The sequence below is a fragment of the Chelon labrosus genome, assembly GCF_963514085.1.
Source record: "Chelon labrosus genome assembly, chromosome: 10".
In the NCBI taxonomy this organism is placed as follows: Eukaryota; Metazoa; Chordata; class Actinopteri; order Mugiliformes; family Mugilidae; genus Chelon; species Chelon labrosus.
In genome coordinates, this window is record NC_140360.1 from 457,711 (window position 1) to 471,912 (window position 14,202).

The following is a 14,202-nucleotide window of genomic DNA, read 5'->3' on the forward strand; positions in this document are numbered from 1 at the left end:
AGACTCACCTGGGTCTACACAGACATGACGTATCTGATGTTTATTTATTTCACTGGTGTCTGTGAAAGATGTAAAGAACAGAGAACATGGAACAGAACTGTGAAAGGTGTAAAGTACAGAGAACATGGAACAGAAATATGAGACTAAAATGAGCCAATATTACATATCAGAGAGATGAACCAACACTGCATCATTCCAGCATCAGAACCTCATCCCTCCATCAAACATGGGGGTGCTAATGTCCTGGTTTGGGCCTGTTCTGCTGCATCTGGACCAGGACGGCTTGTCCTCATTGATGGACCAATGAATTGTGAATTCTACCAGTGAACTCTAAAAGAAAATGTCAGGACATCTGTCCATGAGCTGAATGTGAAGAGAAACTGGGTCATGCAGCAAGACAACGAGAACCAAGAACACAAGTGGTTCTACAAAAGAACGGTTAAAGAAGAACAAGATGAATGTTTAGGAACGGCCAAGTCAAAGTCCTGACCTTAATCCAATAGAAATGTTGTGGAAGGACCTGAAGCAAGCAGTTGATGTGAGGAAACCCACCAACATCTCAGAACTGAAGTGGTTCTGTTCTGAGGAATGGGCTAAAATTCCTCCAAGCTGCTGTAGACCACTGATCAGCTGTTACCAGAAACATTTAGTTACAAGGAGGTCACAGCAGATACTGGACACAAGGAGGACATGATATGTAATATTGGCTCACTTTAGTCTCATGGTTCTGTTTCATGTGTTCACTGGTTCTTTGTCTGGTTTCAGTTTTTCACAGTGAGGGCTGTAAAGCTTTCATTCAGGACGCTACAAAGCTGTTTTTTAATGCTGCAGATAAACTGGAGCAGAATTAGACTCAAAGTGGAGGCATGTCCAGGCCGAGAGGGGAACAGCTGGATTATACAGATTATAAACCGACACAGGACGCAATTATACAATAACTTAGTTAAAAGCAAAGTTCCAAAGAGCTCCAACAAAAAAGAGACGATAAAAACACAAGAGACAGAGCAGCGTCTGTCAGACACAGAGAAGAGGATCAGCTTCATCTTCATCTTTTAACAGCAGGGATCCTCAGCTCACGTTCAGGTTGAACTCTTCATACAGAAACAGAAGCAGAACAACGGTTGGAGATATTGTAGAGGAACAATAACTGAGCTCATCTCCTCCTCCTCCTCCTCCTCTTCTTCCTCCTCTTCCTCCTCCTCCTGTCTCCCTCTGATAACATTCAGTCCTCCTTGTGTCTCCTCCTCCTGACTCACAGTCGACGGAGGAAATAAAAGATGTTTTTTTGTTGTCTCTCTTTGTTATGTGGGACAGAAGCGTCACAGACGGAGGATTAACTCAGAGTGTGTTAGTGTTTCAGTTACATCAGCGGGACAAGAACACACCGCCAGAGCTGTGGACGGAACGTAGGACGATGGGATGAAGACATGGACACGTCTCCTACGTCATACCTGAAGTATTAGAGCCAACAGATCTGTATGGAGGTGGTCCATCAGGAGATCATTCTGGTGGTTCTACAGGAGGTTCTGGTGGTTCTAGAGGAGGTTCTGATGGTTCTAGAGGAGGTTCTGGTGGTTCTAGGGGAGGTTCTGGTGGTTCTAGAGGAGGTTCTGGTGGTTCTAAAGGAGGTCCTGGTGGTTCTACAGGAGGTTCTGGTGGTTCTAGAGGAGGTTCTGGTGGTTCTAGAGGAGGTTCTGGTGGTTCTAAAGGAGGTCCTGGTGGTTCTACAGGAGGTTCTGATGGTTCTAGGGGAGGATCTGGTGGTTCTAGGGGAGGTTCTGGTGGTTCTAGAGGAGGTTCTGGTGGTTCTGGTGGTTCTAGGGGAGGATCTGGTTGTTCTAGGGGAGGTTCTGGTGGTTCTAGAGGAGGTTCTGGTGGTTCTTGGGGAGGTTCTGATGGTTCTAGGGGAGGATCTGGTGGTTCTAGAGGAGGTTCTGGTGGTTCTAGGGGAGGATCTGGTGGTTCTAGGGGAGGTTCTGGTGGTTCTAGAGGAGGTTCTGGTGGTTCTAGAGGAGGTTCTGATGGTTCTAGAGGAGGTTCTGGTGGTTCTAGAGGAGGTTCTGATGGTTCTAGGGGAGGTTCTGATGGTTCTAGGGGAGGATCTGGTGGTTCTAGGGGAGGTTCTGGTGGTTCTAGAGGAGGTTCTGATGGTTCTACAGGAGGTTCTGGTGGTTCTAGAGGAGGTTCTGGTGGTTCTAAAGGAGGTCCTGGTGGTTCTAGAGGAGGTTCTGATGGTTCTAGAGGAGGTTCTGGTGGTTCTAGGGGAGGTTCTGATGGTTCTAGGGGAGGATCTGGTGGTTCTAGAGGAGGTTCTGATGGTTCTAGGGGAGGATCTGGTGGTTCTAGGGGAGGATCTGGTGGTTCTAGAGGAGGTTCTGGTGGTTCTAGGGGAGGTTCTGATGGTTCTAGGGGAGGATCTGGTGGTTCTAGAGGAGGTTCTGGTGGTTCTAGAGGAGGTTCTGAGATGGTTCTAGGGGAGGTTCTGATGGTTCTAGAGGAGGATCTGGTGGTTCTAGGGGAGGTTCTGGTGGTTCTAGAGGAGGTTCTGATGGTTCTAGGGGAGGTTCTGATGGTTCTAAAGGAGATTCTGATGGCTCTGGAGGAGGTTCTGGTGGAAGTTGTCATCAGTCTTTGTCTCTTTGTGTCTTTGTGTCCCCAGATGTTCATCCAGACAGCGACTCTGACCGTGTCCATGTCCCTCAGTGCGTCCGTCTCTCTGGGGATGCTCTACATGCCCAAAGTTTACGTCATCATCTTCCATCCTGAGCAGAACGTCCAGAAGAGGAAGAGAAGCTTCAAGGTCTGAGCATCACTTCGCTCTCTACCCTCATCCCTGGCGCCGTGTTGCCATGTTGACATGTTGCCCGACAGTTGCCATGTTGCCATGTTGCCAGACAGTTTCCAGACAGTTTCCGTGTTGCCATGTTGCCTGACAGTTGCCATGTTGCCATGTTGCCAGACAGTTGCCATGTTGCCATGTTGCCTGACAGTTGCCGTGTTGCCTGACATTTTCTGTGTTGCAGGCTGTTGCCCAGGCTGCCAGAGTGTCTCAGAAGTCAGTGAGTGAGAAACAGAACGGAGGGACGAAGATTGAACCTGACAGATCACAGTGATACTACAGTACTACAGGTACTACTGGTACTACAATACTACAGGTACTACAATACTACAGGTACTACTGGTACTACAATACTACAGGTACTACAATACTACAGGTACTACAGGTACTACAGGTACTACAATACTACAGGTACTACAGGTACTACAATACTACAGGTACTACTGGTACTACAATACTACAGGTACTACAATACTACAGGTACTACAATACTACAGGTACTACAGGTACTACAATACTACAGGTACTACTGGTACTACAATACTACAGGTACTACAATACTACAATACTACAGGTACTACAGGTACTACAATACTACAGGTACTACAATACTACAGGTACTACAGGTACTACAATACTACAGGTACTACTGGTACTACTGGTACTACAATACTACAGGTACTACAATACTACAATACTACAATACTACAGGTACTACAATACTACAATACTACAGGTACTACAGGTACTACAATACTACAGGTACTACAATACTACAATACTACAGGTACTACAGATACTACAATACTACAGGTACTACAATACTACAGGTACTACTGGTACTACTGGTACTACAATACTACAGGTACTACAATACTACAGGTACTACAATACTACAATACTACAATAATAAAATATACTACAGGTACTACAATACTACAAAACTACAGGTACTACAATACTACAATACTACAGGTACTACAGATACTACAATACTACAGGTACTACAGGTACTACAGGTACTACAATACTACAGGTACTACTATACTACAGGTACTACAATACTATGGGTACTACAATACTACAGGTACTACAGGTACTACAATACTACAGGTACTACAGGTACTACAATACTACAGGTTCTACAATACTACAGGTACTACAGGTACTACAATACTACAGGTACTACAGGTACTACAATACTGCAGGTACTACAATACTACAGGTACTACAGGTACTACAATACTACAGGTACTACAATACTGCAGGTACTACAATACTACAGGTACTACAGTAACTGCAATACTACAGGTACTACAATACTACAGGTACTACAGGTACTACAGATACTACAATACTACAGGTACTACAATACTACAGGTACTACAGGTACTACAGGTACTACAATACTACAGGTACTACAATACTATAGGTACTACAATACTACAGGTACTACAGGTACTACAATACTACAGGTACTACAGGTTCTACAATACTACAGGTACTACAGGTACTACAATACTACAGGTACTACAATACTACAGGTACTGCAGGTACTACAATACTACAGGTACTACAGGTACTACAATACTACAGGTACTACAATACTACAGGTACTACAGGTTCTACAATACTACAGGTACTACAGGTACTACAATACTACAGGTACTACAATACTGCAGGTACTACAATACTACAGGTACTACAATACTACAGGTACTACAGGTACTACAATACTACAGGTACTACAGGTTCTACAATACTACAGGTACTACAGGTACTACAATACTACAGGTACTACAGGTACTACAATACTACAGGTACTACAGGTACTACAATACTGCAGGTACTACAATACTACAGGTACTACAGGTACTACAATACTGCAGGTACTACACAATACACTACACACCTCACCACTGTAGTACTGTAGTACTGTAGTACTGTAGTACTGTTAGTATAATTCCTTCCTCCCTCTCATAAATAAATCAGATCTTAACATGTCAGAGTCTTTCCATCTGGTTCCAACATCTGGATCATGTCTCCAAGGCAACCAGCAGCTGTTGATGGTTCTGATCCAGCGGTAGGTAGAGATCCATTAGAGACAGCAGCTGTGACCACATGATGGCGCTGCTGATTTACAGACACATGTTCCTGCTGCTCTGGAGGCTTCATGTGACCGTTTCTGTTCTCAGGTATCAGCTGCTGACCAGGAACCATCATCACCATGACGACCACACCGATCCACACACGTAAAATAAAAGCCTCCGCTGGGCTTTTATTGTGAAATTCATGAGCGCTTGTGGTTGAGAGTAAACGATGTGAACCGTAGACGCCTCATTGAGCCGGTTGACCCGTTGCTGTGATACGTCAACGTTGCCGCCATATTGGAGGAGGCAGCTCTGTACGGTCCAGCGTCCAATGAGGCGTCTGTGTGTCTATGATGTCAACATGAATGTTTGTTCAACAGCTGCTTCCTGCTTCCTGTCTGAACCACCTCTTTAATTTCACAATAAAACCAGACGCTGTTTGATTCCCACCTGTCAACACTTACCTGCGTGACCCCCCCCATGCCCCCCCCCCCCCCAAGGATGGAGACGCACCAGGACTCACCTGAAGACAACATGTGACCTACCATTATCCAATCAGGCTCTTATTTTGGTAGTTGTGTCATGTGGCCCAGGACAGAGGTGTCGCCAAAGCTGCAACGTGATTGGTCAGAGTTTCAAACCTTTTATGTTGTATGTGTGTGATGTATGTTTAGCTTTACTTTTGGGTTGCTAGGTGGTAGCTCCTGGTTGCTAGGTGGTAGCTCCTGGTTGCTAGGTGAAGGCATCTGTTATCTGCCTGATGAGGCATGATGTCACTTCCTGTGGACTGAGGAAATGATGGACAAAGTTACCAAAATAAGAGCCTTCGTCTCCTCGCTGCTCGTCCTGATTGGACCATTCACTTCTGAGATGATAACGAGCGACGCTCTGGTCACATGACACAAACCTCCTTCCTGGAACAAACGGAACCAGCTGCTGCCACCTGGTGTTCCTGTGAGGTCACCTGTGCTCCCGTCTGATTGGTCGGAGGCTAATTAAAGCTGCTAACAGCTGACCTGATCTGAGCTAATCCCTGAGCATCTCCTCTCCTCCTGGTCCAGGATCAGACCTGATCCAGATCCACTTTGGTCCCGGGTGCATGTTGTCTTCGTTTCCATGGAGACGTGGTTTCTGTCTCATGACGAGGCCTCGTGTTGCTTCAGCGTCTCTTTGTCCAGAGGACGTTTGTCTTGGTTGCAGCTCGTCCATCGTCTCCGTCCAGTGCCATGTTTATACAGAGTGACGTCTTTCACAATAAAAGTCTGCTCCTGTGGTTTAATGCTGTCAGGGCGAAAGTATGTGGACAGCCAGATGTTCACATGATGATCAACCTTTAAATGTTTAATGTTCCTGCAGTTTCTACTTCCTGCTCAGCTGTCCACATACTTCTGACCACCTTCCATTCTCTGTGTCTCTGACCTTGATGTGACGTGTTGTTGTTTCTGCACCGACCATGAAATAAAAAGTTCTGATCCCTCGTCAGAAATGACTCGAGCGTCGTTTGTTTTAGTGAAGTCGTTTATCACAGACACACGTGGTCTAATGTCTCATGACGACAAACTGAACGTTTAACGTTAGAAACTGAACAAAAACAGCAGGAGCCCTGGACCAGAGTAGAAAGACTGACATGTAGATGATTAACGAGATGATCACAGGTTGATGTCAGTCATTAAACAGAATGAACTGATAATAAATCTAATGTCCAGACTCTATTTATAGTGTGGTACCAGTGATCAGTACATACACAGCAGCTGATACACAAACCAATAATAATAAAGAACTAAGAGGCACATGGACCAAAGAACGCACCTCACAGCTAAATGACATGTCACTGTTATTAATAAATGGACGACACTGAGTCTGAGACGCTCTTAAAGAATGACCCAAAGCTTTCTGATGTTTCTCCTCCAGATGTTGGGTCTACGTTTTTTTGAGTACGTTAGCCAAAGCAGCCACTGATACAGAAACACTCAGAGCTTCTCATTTTATCTTGAGCTGATGTGTAGAGGGACACAGAGGGACATAGAGGGACACAGAGGGACATAGAGGGACACAGAGGGACATAGAGGGACGTAGAGTCAAGAATCATCTTCTAAACATTAGAGATAAACCTTGTAAAGGTCCAGAGAGAGAGTTCTGTTGGTTCTTTAGTTGTAGATTAAATACTGACGTTAGAGTCTGAGTCTGATGCTTCTCTTGTTGCTGGTCTGTCATAATTTTGATCACACGATTTTAAGAGGACACAGAAAGCAGCACCAGATCACATGACACCAGTACTGGCCTCCTGTCCACTTTCATTTCCTTCTAGTTTCTAAGAGTCTTAATGATTGGTCTGAGTTAGTCCCCCCTCCAAACCCTGGATCAGCTGAGCCTTTCATATCAAAGCTCCCTGAGTCTGGAGCTTTTTAAAGCTTTGGTGCAAACCCTCTTCTTCTCACTGAGCTTCAGTCCAAGTTGAGCAGTTTTACTTTTGTTGTGTTTGATGTGTTACTGATTAGTTTCATTCATATTTATTTGTTTTATTCAACTCATCATCCAACATATTCAGTAAACACTGGTCCATCAGTGACAGAGTCTGATGCTGTTATTTATTTATTTGACCTGAAGCTTGTTGAGGCCTGGAGGCAGAGAAGGACGGTCCAGAGTCCTCAGAGTCCTCAGAGTCCTCAGAGTCCTCAGCAGATGGAGGTGACCTGCTTCTTCATCATCATCATCATCATCATCTGTGAACCTGGAAATATATCAGTAAACTCAGCAGGGCCGGCGCTAGCCATTTGGGTGCCCTAAGCACAAATGCTTGGTGGTGCCCCCCCCCCAACCAACTACCCAACCACCACCAAAGGAATAACAACCATTCAGAATTTCTTAGTTAGGTTCTCTTTACTTCCAAAATAACTGCTGCAAATAAATAATTTTACATTAACAATGGCACCAAACATGAAAAGAAATAAATATATAATATATATATATATATATTCTACCACAGGAGCAGACTTTTATTGTGAAATGCAGGAGCAGACTTTTATTGTGAAATGCATTTTTAGTCTTTTATATAGGCCTATGTGTCACTGGAACATTTAAAATTCAAAACTCTATTTTACCTTTAAAAGAGGTCTGATGAGGCACAATATAATAATTCTGTACATAATTTGACAACTCTGTGAATATGAAAATATACAAACACTGAGATTGTGTTTTTTTTTTTTCTAATTGCATTTTCACCAACAGATGTCGCCCTTGGCCTATGAACCTCTTGAAAATGACCGCATAGAAACAACGAAACTTATCTAAAGCGGTCTAATTTGGCAAAATCACATCACGTTCAGTTGCAGGGTTTTTCTAAAGTTCACCTTACCAAGAGCCGTTTCCCACTCATCATTTCATTACGTTGTGAAAGTGTCACTTGTAGCGTTACCTTTTCACTACACATCGTTTGATCATAATTGATAACAAACGCCAAAAAAGCGTCCTGAAATGCAAAGCAAACTAGGCTAATAGGCTAACGTTACTTACCTGACTAGATCTCTGATGGCTAAAAGAAATAGCAAGCCCAGTTTAAGCATAATCAAACATAGCATTCCTAGCTGACTAACTGATAAGTCTACCGTTATTTATTTGTGATCGTACAGTAGACAGTAACGTTACAGTAGCCCACACAGCAGCACAGGTTCGCGTGGCCGTCGTCAGATTTGGAAGTCGCTGAAAAGGCTCTTTCGAGGTTGTGGCTTCGAGGCCCCTTCAGTGAGGCGCCTGCCTTCAGTGAGGCGCCTGCCTTCAGTGAGGCGCGGTGGTTTATGGGATGAGTAGTTCCTTCTCTCGGAAATGAAAATATGTACACAGTCGTGTACCTTTGACTTTTTTTGGACTTTCTCTTCGTTTTTTCACTCGAAATGATATGTTATATGCTTATGAGTTCAGCCGTAGCTGGTTATCCTAAGACATGCTCTAAAACTCTTTAGATACGGACTTTTCCAAAACGTCAATGGGAGAAATGAATGGGAACCGTACTTCCGGCACCTCCGCTCTCTTTGGCTGTGGGGCGGGACTGTGACGCTCTATTGAGGCATAATCGAACAGACCACTGGGAGGTGGGGAAGGGGGGCACCAGAGGGAGACTGGAGAGAGGGCCGCACAGGAGATTCACCTTTTTCTCGACTAATTTGGTCTAGACCTATATTACTTTTGTATTGCTTTTGTATATTAACATGCTTTAGACATATTTTATTTGTTATTTATACTCAGAGGTGTCAAAAGTATTCACATTCTGTACTTAAGTAAAAGTACGGATACTTGTGTAAAAAAATACTCTGGTAAAAGTAAAAGTACTGATTCAACTCCTTTACTCAAGTAAAAGTAAGAAAGTACAGGCTCTGAAATGTACTTAAGTAAAAAGTAAAAATGATTTTGCCATTAATGAAACAATTCATCCGTTAATTTTGCAAAAAGGAAAAAGTTCTAGCAGAATAATCTAGACTGAATTGACCAGAGGTCCTGCATGAACATCTGAATAATTTTTAATAATAAATTGAGGGTTATTAGGTTGTTGTTTTTAAACCGCTAGCTAGTGTTAACTATAAACTATCAAAAGGTGTGTTTCCATAGCATTACTAACGTTGTAAACTAGCTTCCAAAAAATCCTCAAAAAGCTAATGATAGCAACAGAAACCACACCATACATGAATTTGTTTGTTTCACATTAGACCAGTAGTTCTCAAATAGTGGGGTCAGGTGGACTTTCAGTATTACTGTCTTTATTGATGCTTGAACGATAAACAGCCTCCAGTCACTAGGTGGCAGCAGAGTTCAAACTAACCAACAGGCTGCCTGTTCAAAACAGTAGAAGAAGAACACAGGAAGCGCATCGTCGACTTTCCTTCTCTAGTCCGATGCTCCAGTCATGTCCGATCATGTCACGTCTTTTACGTGGAGGTTAAAAAAGTAACGAGCTTGTTTTTCAAACGTAAGGAGTAGAAAGTAGAGATATTTGTGTAGAAATGTAGGGAGTAAAAGTAAAAAGTCATCAGAAAAAGAAATAGTCAAGTAAAGTACAGATACCTGAAAAATCTACTTAAGTACAGTAACGAAGTATTTGTACTTCGTTACTTGACACCTCTGTTTATACTAGTAGCCTATTGTGATGATTTTTCAGACCCAGATTTTTTGGTGCCCCCCCCAGGCACTTGGTGCCCTACGCGCAGTGCGTGATGTGCGTGTGCGGAGCGCCGGCACTGAAACTCAGTCCATCAGACTGAAGAGACTCAGAGGAGAAAATGAAAACAGTCATTGTGTTTCGTTGTGTTTCAGTGTGTTTCGTTGTGTTTGTGTAGATCTGCTGCCTCCTGCAGGCCGACACCAGGAACTACACCTGGATCCAGACGAGTTAAAGTCTGAATCTGTTTCTATCCAATAAAACTCATCTCAAGAATCAAAAGTAAAAAGACTCAACTGTTTAATTGAAGATGAAATGTTTTCAGGGGGCGGGGCCAGCGTTAGAGATCCGTCTCTGCACACATTAATTACACCGTCTTTATTTATTCATGTATTTTAATATTCACCTTGAATATGTGTTTTATTATTTATATTTATATATGGATGGATTTTTTTATTTTTATTTATTGTTTATATTATTTATTTACTTTAGTATTCGTTTATTTTCTATTGATTTATATATATATTAATTGTTATTTTAATATTTAGGTAATTTAATCATATACTATTTCTACATATTTTTTTATATTTTATATTTTAATATTTAGTGGCTTATTTTTATAAATATTTATTTTTGTCTGAATTATTTTAATATTTATTTATTTATTTATTTTCTGTCGTTCTTCCTTCCTGCCGCCAGGTGGCGGTGATGCGCTCGTGTGATCTAGTTTGCTTCCCGTCAATCAAAACCGAAGAAGAGACGCAGCGTTACGTCATCCAGACGCGACGGTTTGTAAACGTGAGGAGCTGCTCGCGAGTTTTCTCCGAAGAAACAGAAGGTGATTTGATTTAAAAGATCGTTTGAAGCTCTGAACGTTTTAATGTGAAAGAATCTGAAACCGGAAATGAGTTTTTAAAAAATGTCGTAATCGGACTGAAGATCTTCTGTCACGTGCTGGAAAAAGAGACAGAGATGAAGAGACGAGATGAGGAAGAGGAGGAGGAGAGGAAGACCAGAGCTCAGAGAGAGGAGGAAGAGGAAGAAGAGGAGGAGGAGGAGGAGGAAGAGGGAGCTGCAGCAGACGGGACTGATGATGATGATGAAGAAAAGAGAAACAAAGACCAGGATGCTGCTCGGATGAAGAAGAAGAAAACTTCCGGTCCAGACAGGAAGTGTGTTCCAGGTATCATCTACCTGGGTCACATTCCTCCGAGGCTCCGCCCCAAACACCTGAGGAACATGCTGTCAGTTTATGGAGAGATAGGACGAGTGTTCCTGCAGCCTGAAGGTACACACACACACACACACACACACACACAAACACACACACACACACACACACACACACACACACACCTATACCTGTCCATCCACCTGGTCTCACCTGGTCTCACCTGTCCTTCTACCTGGTCTCACCTGGTCTCACCTGGTCTCACCTGTCCATCCACCTGGTCTTAATATAAATGTGTCTCCACATGTGTCCCCAGCCAGCACTTGAGATCTGATCTCAGTTTGTGTGTCTGTAAATCAGCAGCGCCATCATGTGGTCAGTAGAATATTGTAGCAGCTGCTGTCTCTAATGGATCTCTACCTACCGCTGGATCAGAACCATCAACAGCTGCTTGTTGACTTGGAGACATGATCCAGATGTTGGAACCAGATGGAAAGACTCTCACATGTTAAGATCTGATTGATTTATGAGTTGATTCTAGTTCAGATTAGTTTCTAGTTTAGTTTGGTTCTCAGCTCCAAGACCAGACTCTTTTAAAAGTCTCTCATCACTAATGAACAGACATCACTGATTCATGTGATCATTTCTACTAGTGGTTGAATGAATGAGTTAAACTCCTCTTCCTCAGATCAGCCCTGTTGAGTAGGTGGTCTTTAATGTGACCCAGGACTCATTGTGTGTTCACACTACCAAAGGAAGGAGGTCACATGTGTTTGACACAGTTAACCTGTGTGAACGGTTGGTCCCTCAGACAATCAGGTGAGGAGGAGGAAGAAGAAGGCCGGCCTGCGGCGCTGTGACTTTACCGAAGGATGGGTGGAGTTCAGAGATAAACGAGTGGCGAAGAAAGTTGCAGCGTCTCTCCACAACACGCCGATGGGAACCAGGAAACGCCAACGGTTCTCCTCCGACCTCTGGTGCATCAAGGTACAGTCTGCACCTGTGGAGCAGTGCATTGTGGGATGGTTGGCTACACATGCTGGGTTTTAGTTCTGGTGTGTTTGAATTCAGAAACAGAAGCTTCAAAATATTCAGAACATAATTATCCTGGACAGAGCTAACCCTAACCATTCTACCATTGTGATCATTATACAATCCAGAAGAAGATTCAGATTTCCTCCATGTTGTTCACACATGGAACTCCCCAGGGAAACCAGTCACCAAGGCATGCTACATAGCAATGCTAAGCTAACGTTCACTACTAGATTAGACTGTATTGTGTTCATTATCTGTAGTACCACCATTAGACCACTAGATGGAGGTAGAGGACCATGTATGAAACTGAGACACAGGGTTCAGATTCTATCAGTCAAGTCACCATGTGGTTGATAGTTGATGTAGAATCATGTGGATAGACTCTAAAGGACAGAAGATAATAAAACTAGATCAGTTATATTTGATGTCGGGTGTTTTTAGATTTGATGAAATACTGAGATGGAAGAAGAAACTCTGACATGATGACTGAGAAATAAAAAGTGTTTTCTTTGTTAGCTGAGGCTAGCTGGTTAGCTTTAGCTATGTGATGCTTGGTATCAATAGAAAGAGCAGCTTCTCTAGTTTCTAATGACACCCAGCATGTCAGAGTGGAAATAAGATTTAATCATACTCCACCCGTCTGTCTGCAGTACCTGCACAGGTTCCAGTGGACTCACCTGAGCGAGCGTCTGGCCTATGAGCAGACGGTCCTGCAACAGAGACTCAGGACAGAAGTTTCTCAGGCGAAGAGAGAAACAAACTTTTACCTGAACAGCGTGGAGAAGAGCGCCCACATGGACAAGCTGAGGAAGAAGAGGCAGCGAGACGGAGAACAGGTAAAGCCTAAACCACGCCCTCACGCCACACCTCACGTCTCGTTACGCAGCTCTGTGAAACTTTACTTGTCGCTGACAGGTGGACGAGAAGACGTGGGACTTCACTCAGCGTCAGACGGAGGAGGAGATCCAGATGAAGAAGAAGAAGAAGAAAGACTCATTTACCCAGAAGCACCTGGACAAGGCTCACCTGGCAGAGCAGAAGAGCAAATCAAATGTCTCACTGCTGGCCAAAATTTTCAACCAATCACAGTGACGGCAGACAGATGCCTGATTGGCTGTTGGTCAGGACAGTGTGAACATTTATCAGCTGTCACAGTTTATCGGTGGCTGAACATCCTCCTCGGTCACCTGTACCTGTGTCACATCAAGTCTACTTTATTTATACGACCACAAATCACCTGCTGTTCAACGTTCATGAGTTTTAATCAGTTTTGCGTCACATGGTGCCCACACTTCCTGCAAATGACATCACTCAGGTGTTAGCGTGTTAGCTGTCAGATTAATAACCTGCCAGCCAGGAAGGTGCTAGCATGCTAGCTAACTTGTTAGACAGCTATGTGTCAGTCAGGCAGGTGCTAGCATGTTAGCTGTTAAGTTGAGAACATCAGTCAGCTAGGTGTTAGCGTGTTAGCTGTCAGATTGATAACCTGTCAGTTAGCTAGGCGTTAGCTTGTTAACTAACCTGTCAGTCAACCTAGTTTTTCATCACAGCGTCCAGATGAGCTGGTTGAATCAAAAATAAAGACGATGCTCTGCTCCAATCAGCTCCAGCGGTTCAGAACCAGATTAAAAGTCTGTTTAATTATAGAAGAAGCTTTTACGTTGGATGTGGATCTGACTGAGGCGTTATGTCTGATTCTGGATGGAACGTATCGCTCAAAATAAACCGTACAACGATGAGGTCATTAATTACATAATTAATATTTAGATTATCAGTGTGCAGTTGTGTTTTTTCTCAGCTATGATTTTTTTTTAAATAAATGTAATAGTCTGAATTTAGAGTCTGTTTGTGATGAATCATTGGTGGAGATGGATATTTTGATAAATCAAAGTAAATAATAAATAAAATCCATCAACGG

The 14,202-nt window shown here is 43.2% G+C and overlaps 2 protein-coding genes across 2 annotated transcripts in view; both read left to right on the forward strand.

Moving 5' to 3' along the window:
• The window catches only part of grm6a (glutamate receptor, metabotropic 6a), a gene marked incomplete at its 3' end in the record, with an annotated part of 12,465 nt that extends 9,352 nt beyond the window's left edge, over positions 1-3,113 (forward strand). The window contains exons 13-14 of the mRNA XM_084552901.1: positions 2,660-2,800; positions 3,024-3,113. Coding sequence (XP_084409027.1) covers positions 2,660-2,800; positions 3,024-3,113 — 231 coding nt within the window. The remainder of the gene's footprint in view (positions 1-2,659; positions 2,801-3,023) is intronic.
• Positions 3,114-10,875: 7,762 nt separating this feature from the next.
• abt1 (activator of basal transcription 1) lies at positions 10,876-14,164 on the forward strand. Its single transcript, XM_084553881.1, has 4 exons — positions 10,876-11,366; positions 12,061-12,236; positions 12,935-13,120; positions 13,200-14,164. The coding sequence occupies exons 1-4, from the start codon at positions 11,051-11,053 to the stop codon at positions 13,374-13,376; spliced, it is 855 nt and encodes a 284-aa protein (XP_084410007.1). The 5' UTR covers positions 10,876-11,050; the 3' UTR covers positions 13,377-14,164.
• Positions 14,165-14,202: the final 38 nt, after the last annotated feature.

Bases quoted from the DNA above. Each gene is read 5' to 3' on its own strand.
- abt1 (XM_084553881.1), top strand. From the start codon at position 11,051: ATGAAGAGACGAGATGAGGAAGAGGAGGAGGAGAGGAAGACCAGAGCT. The intron at 11,367-12,060 runs GTACACACACAC...TTGGTCCCTCAG, and splicing joins AGTGTTCCTGCAGCCTGAAG to ACAATCAGGTGAGGAGGAGG. The intron at 13,121-13,199 runs GTAAAGCCTAAA...TGTCGCTGACAG, and splicing joins GGCAGCGAGACGGAGAACAG to GTGGACGAGAAGACGTGGGA.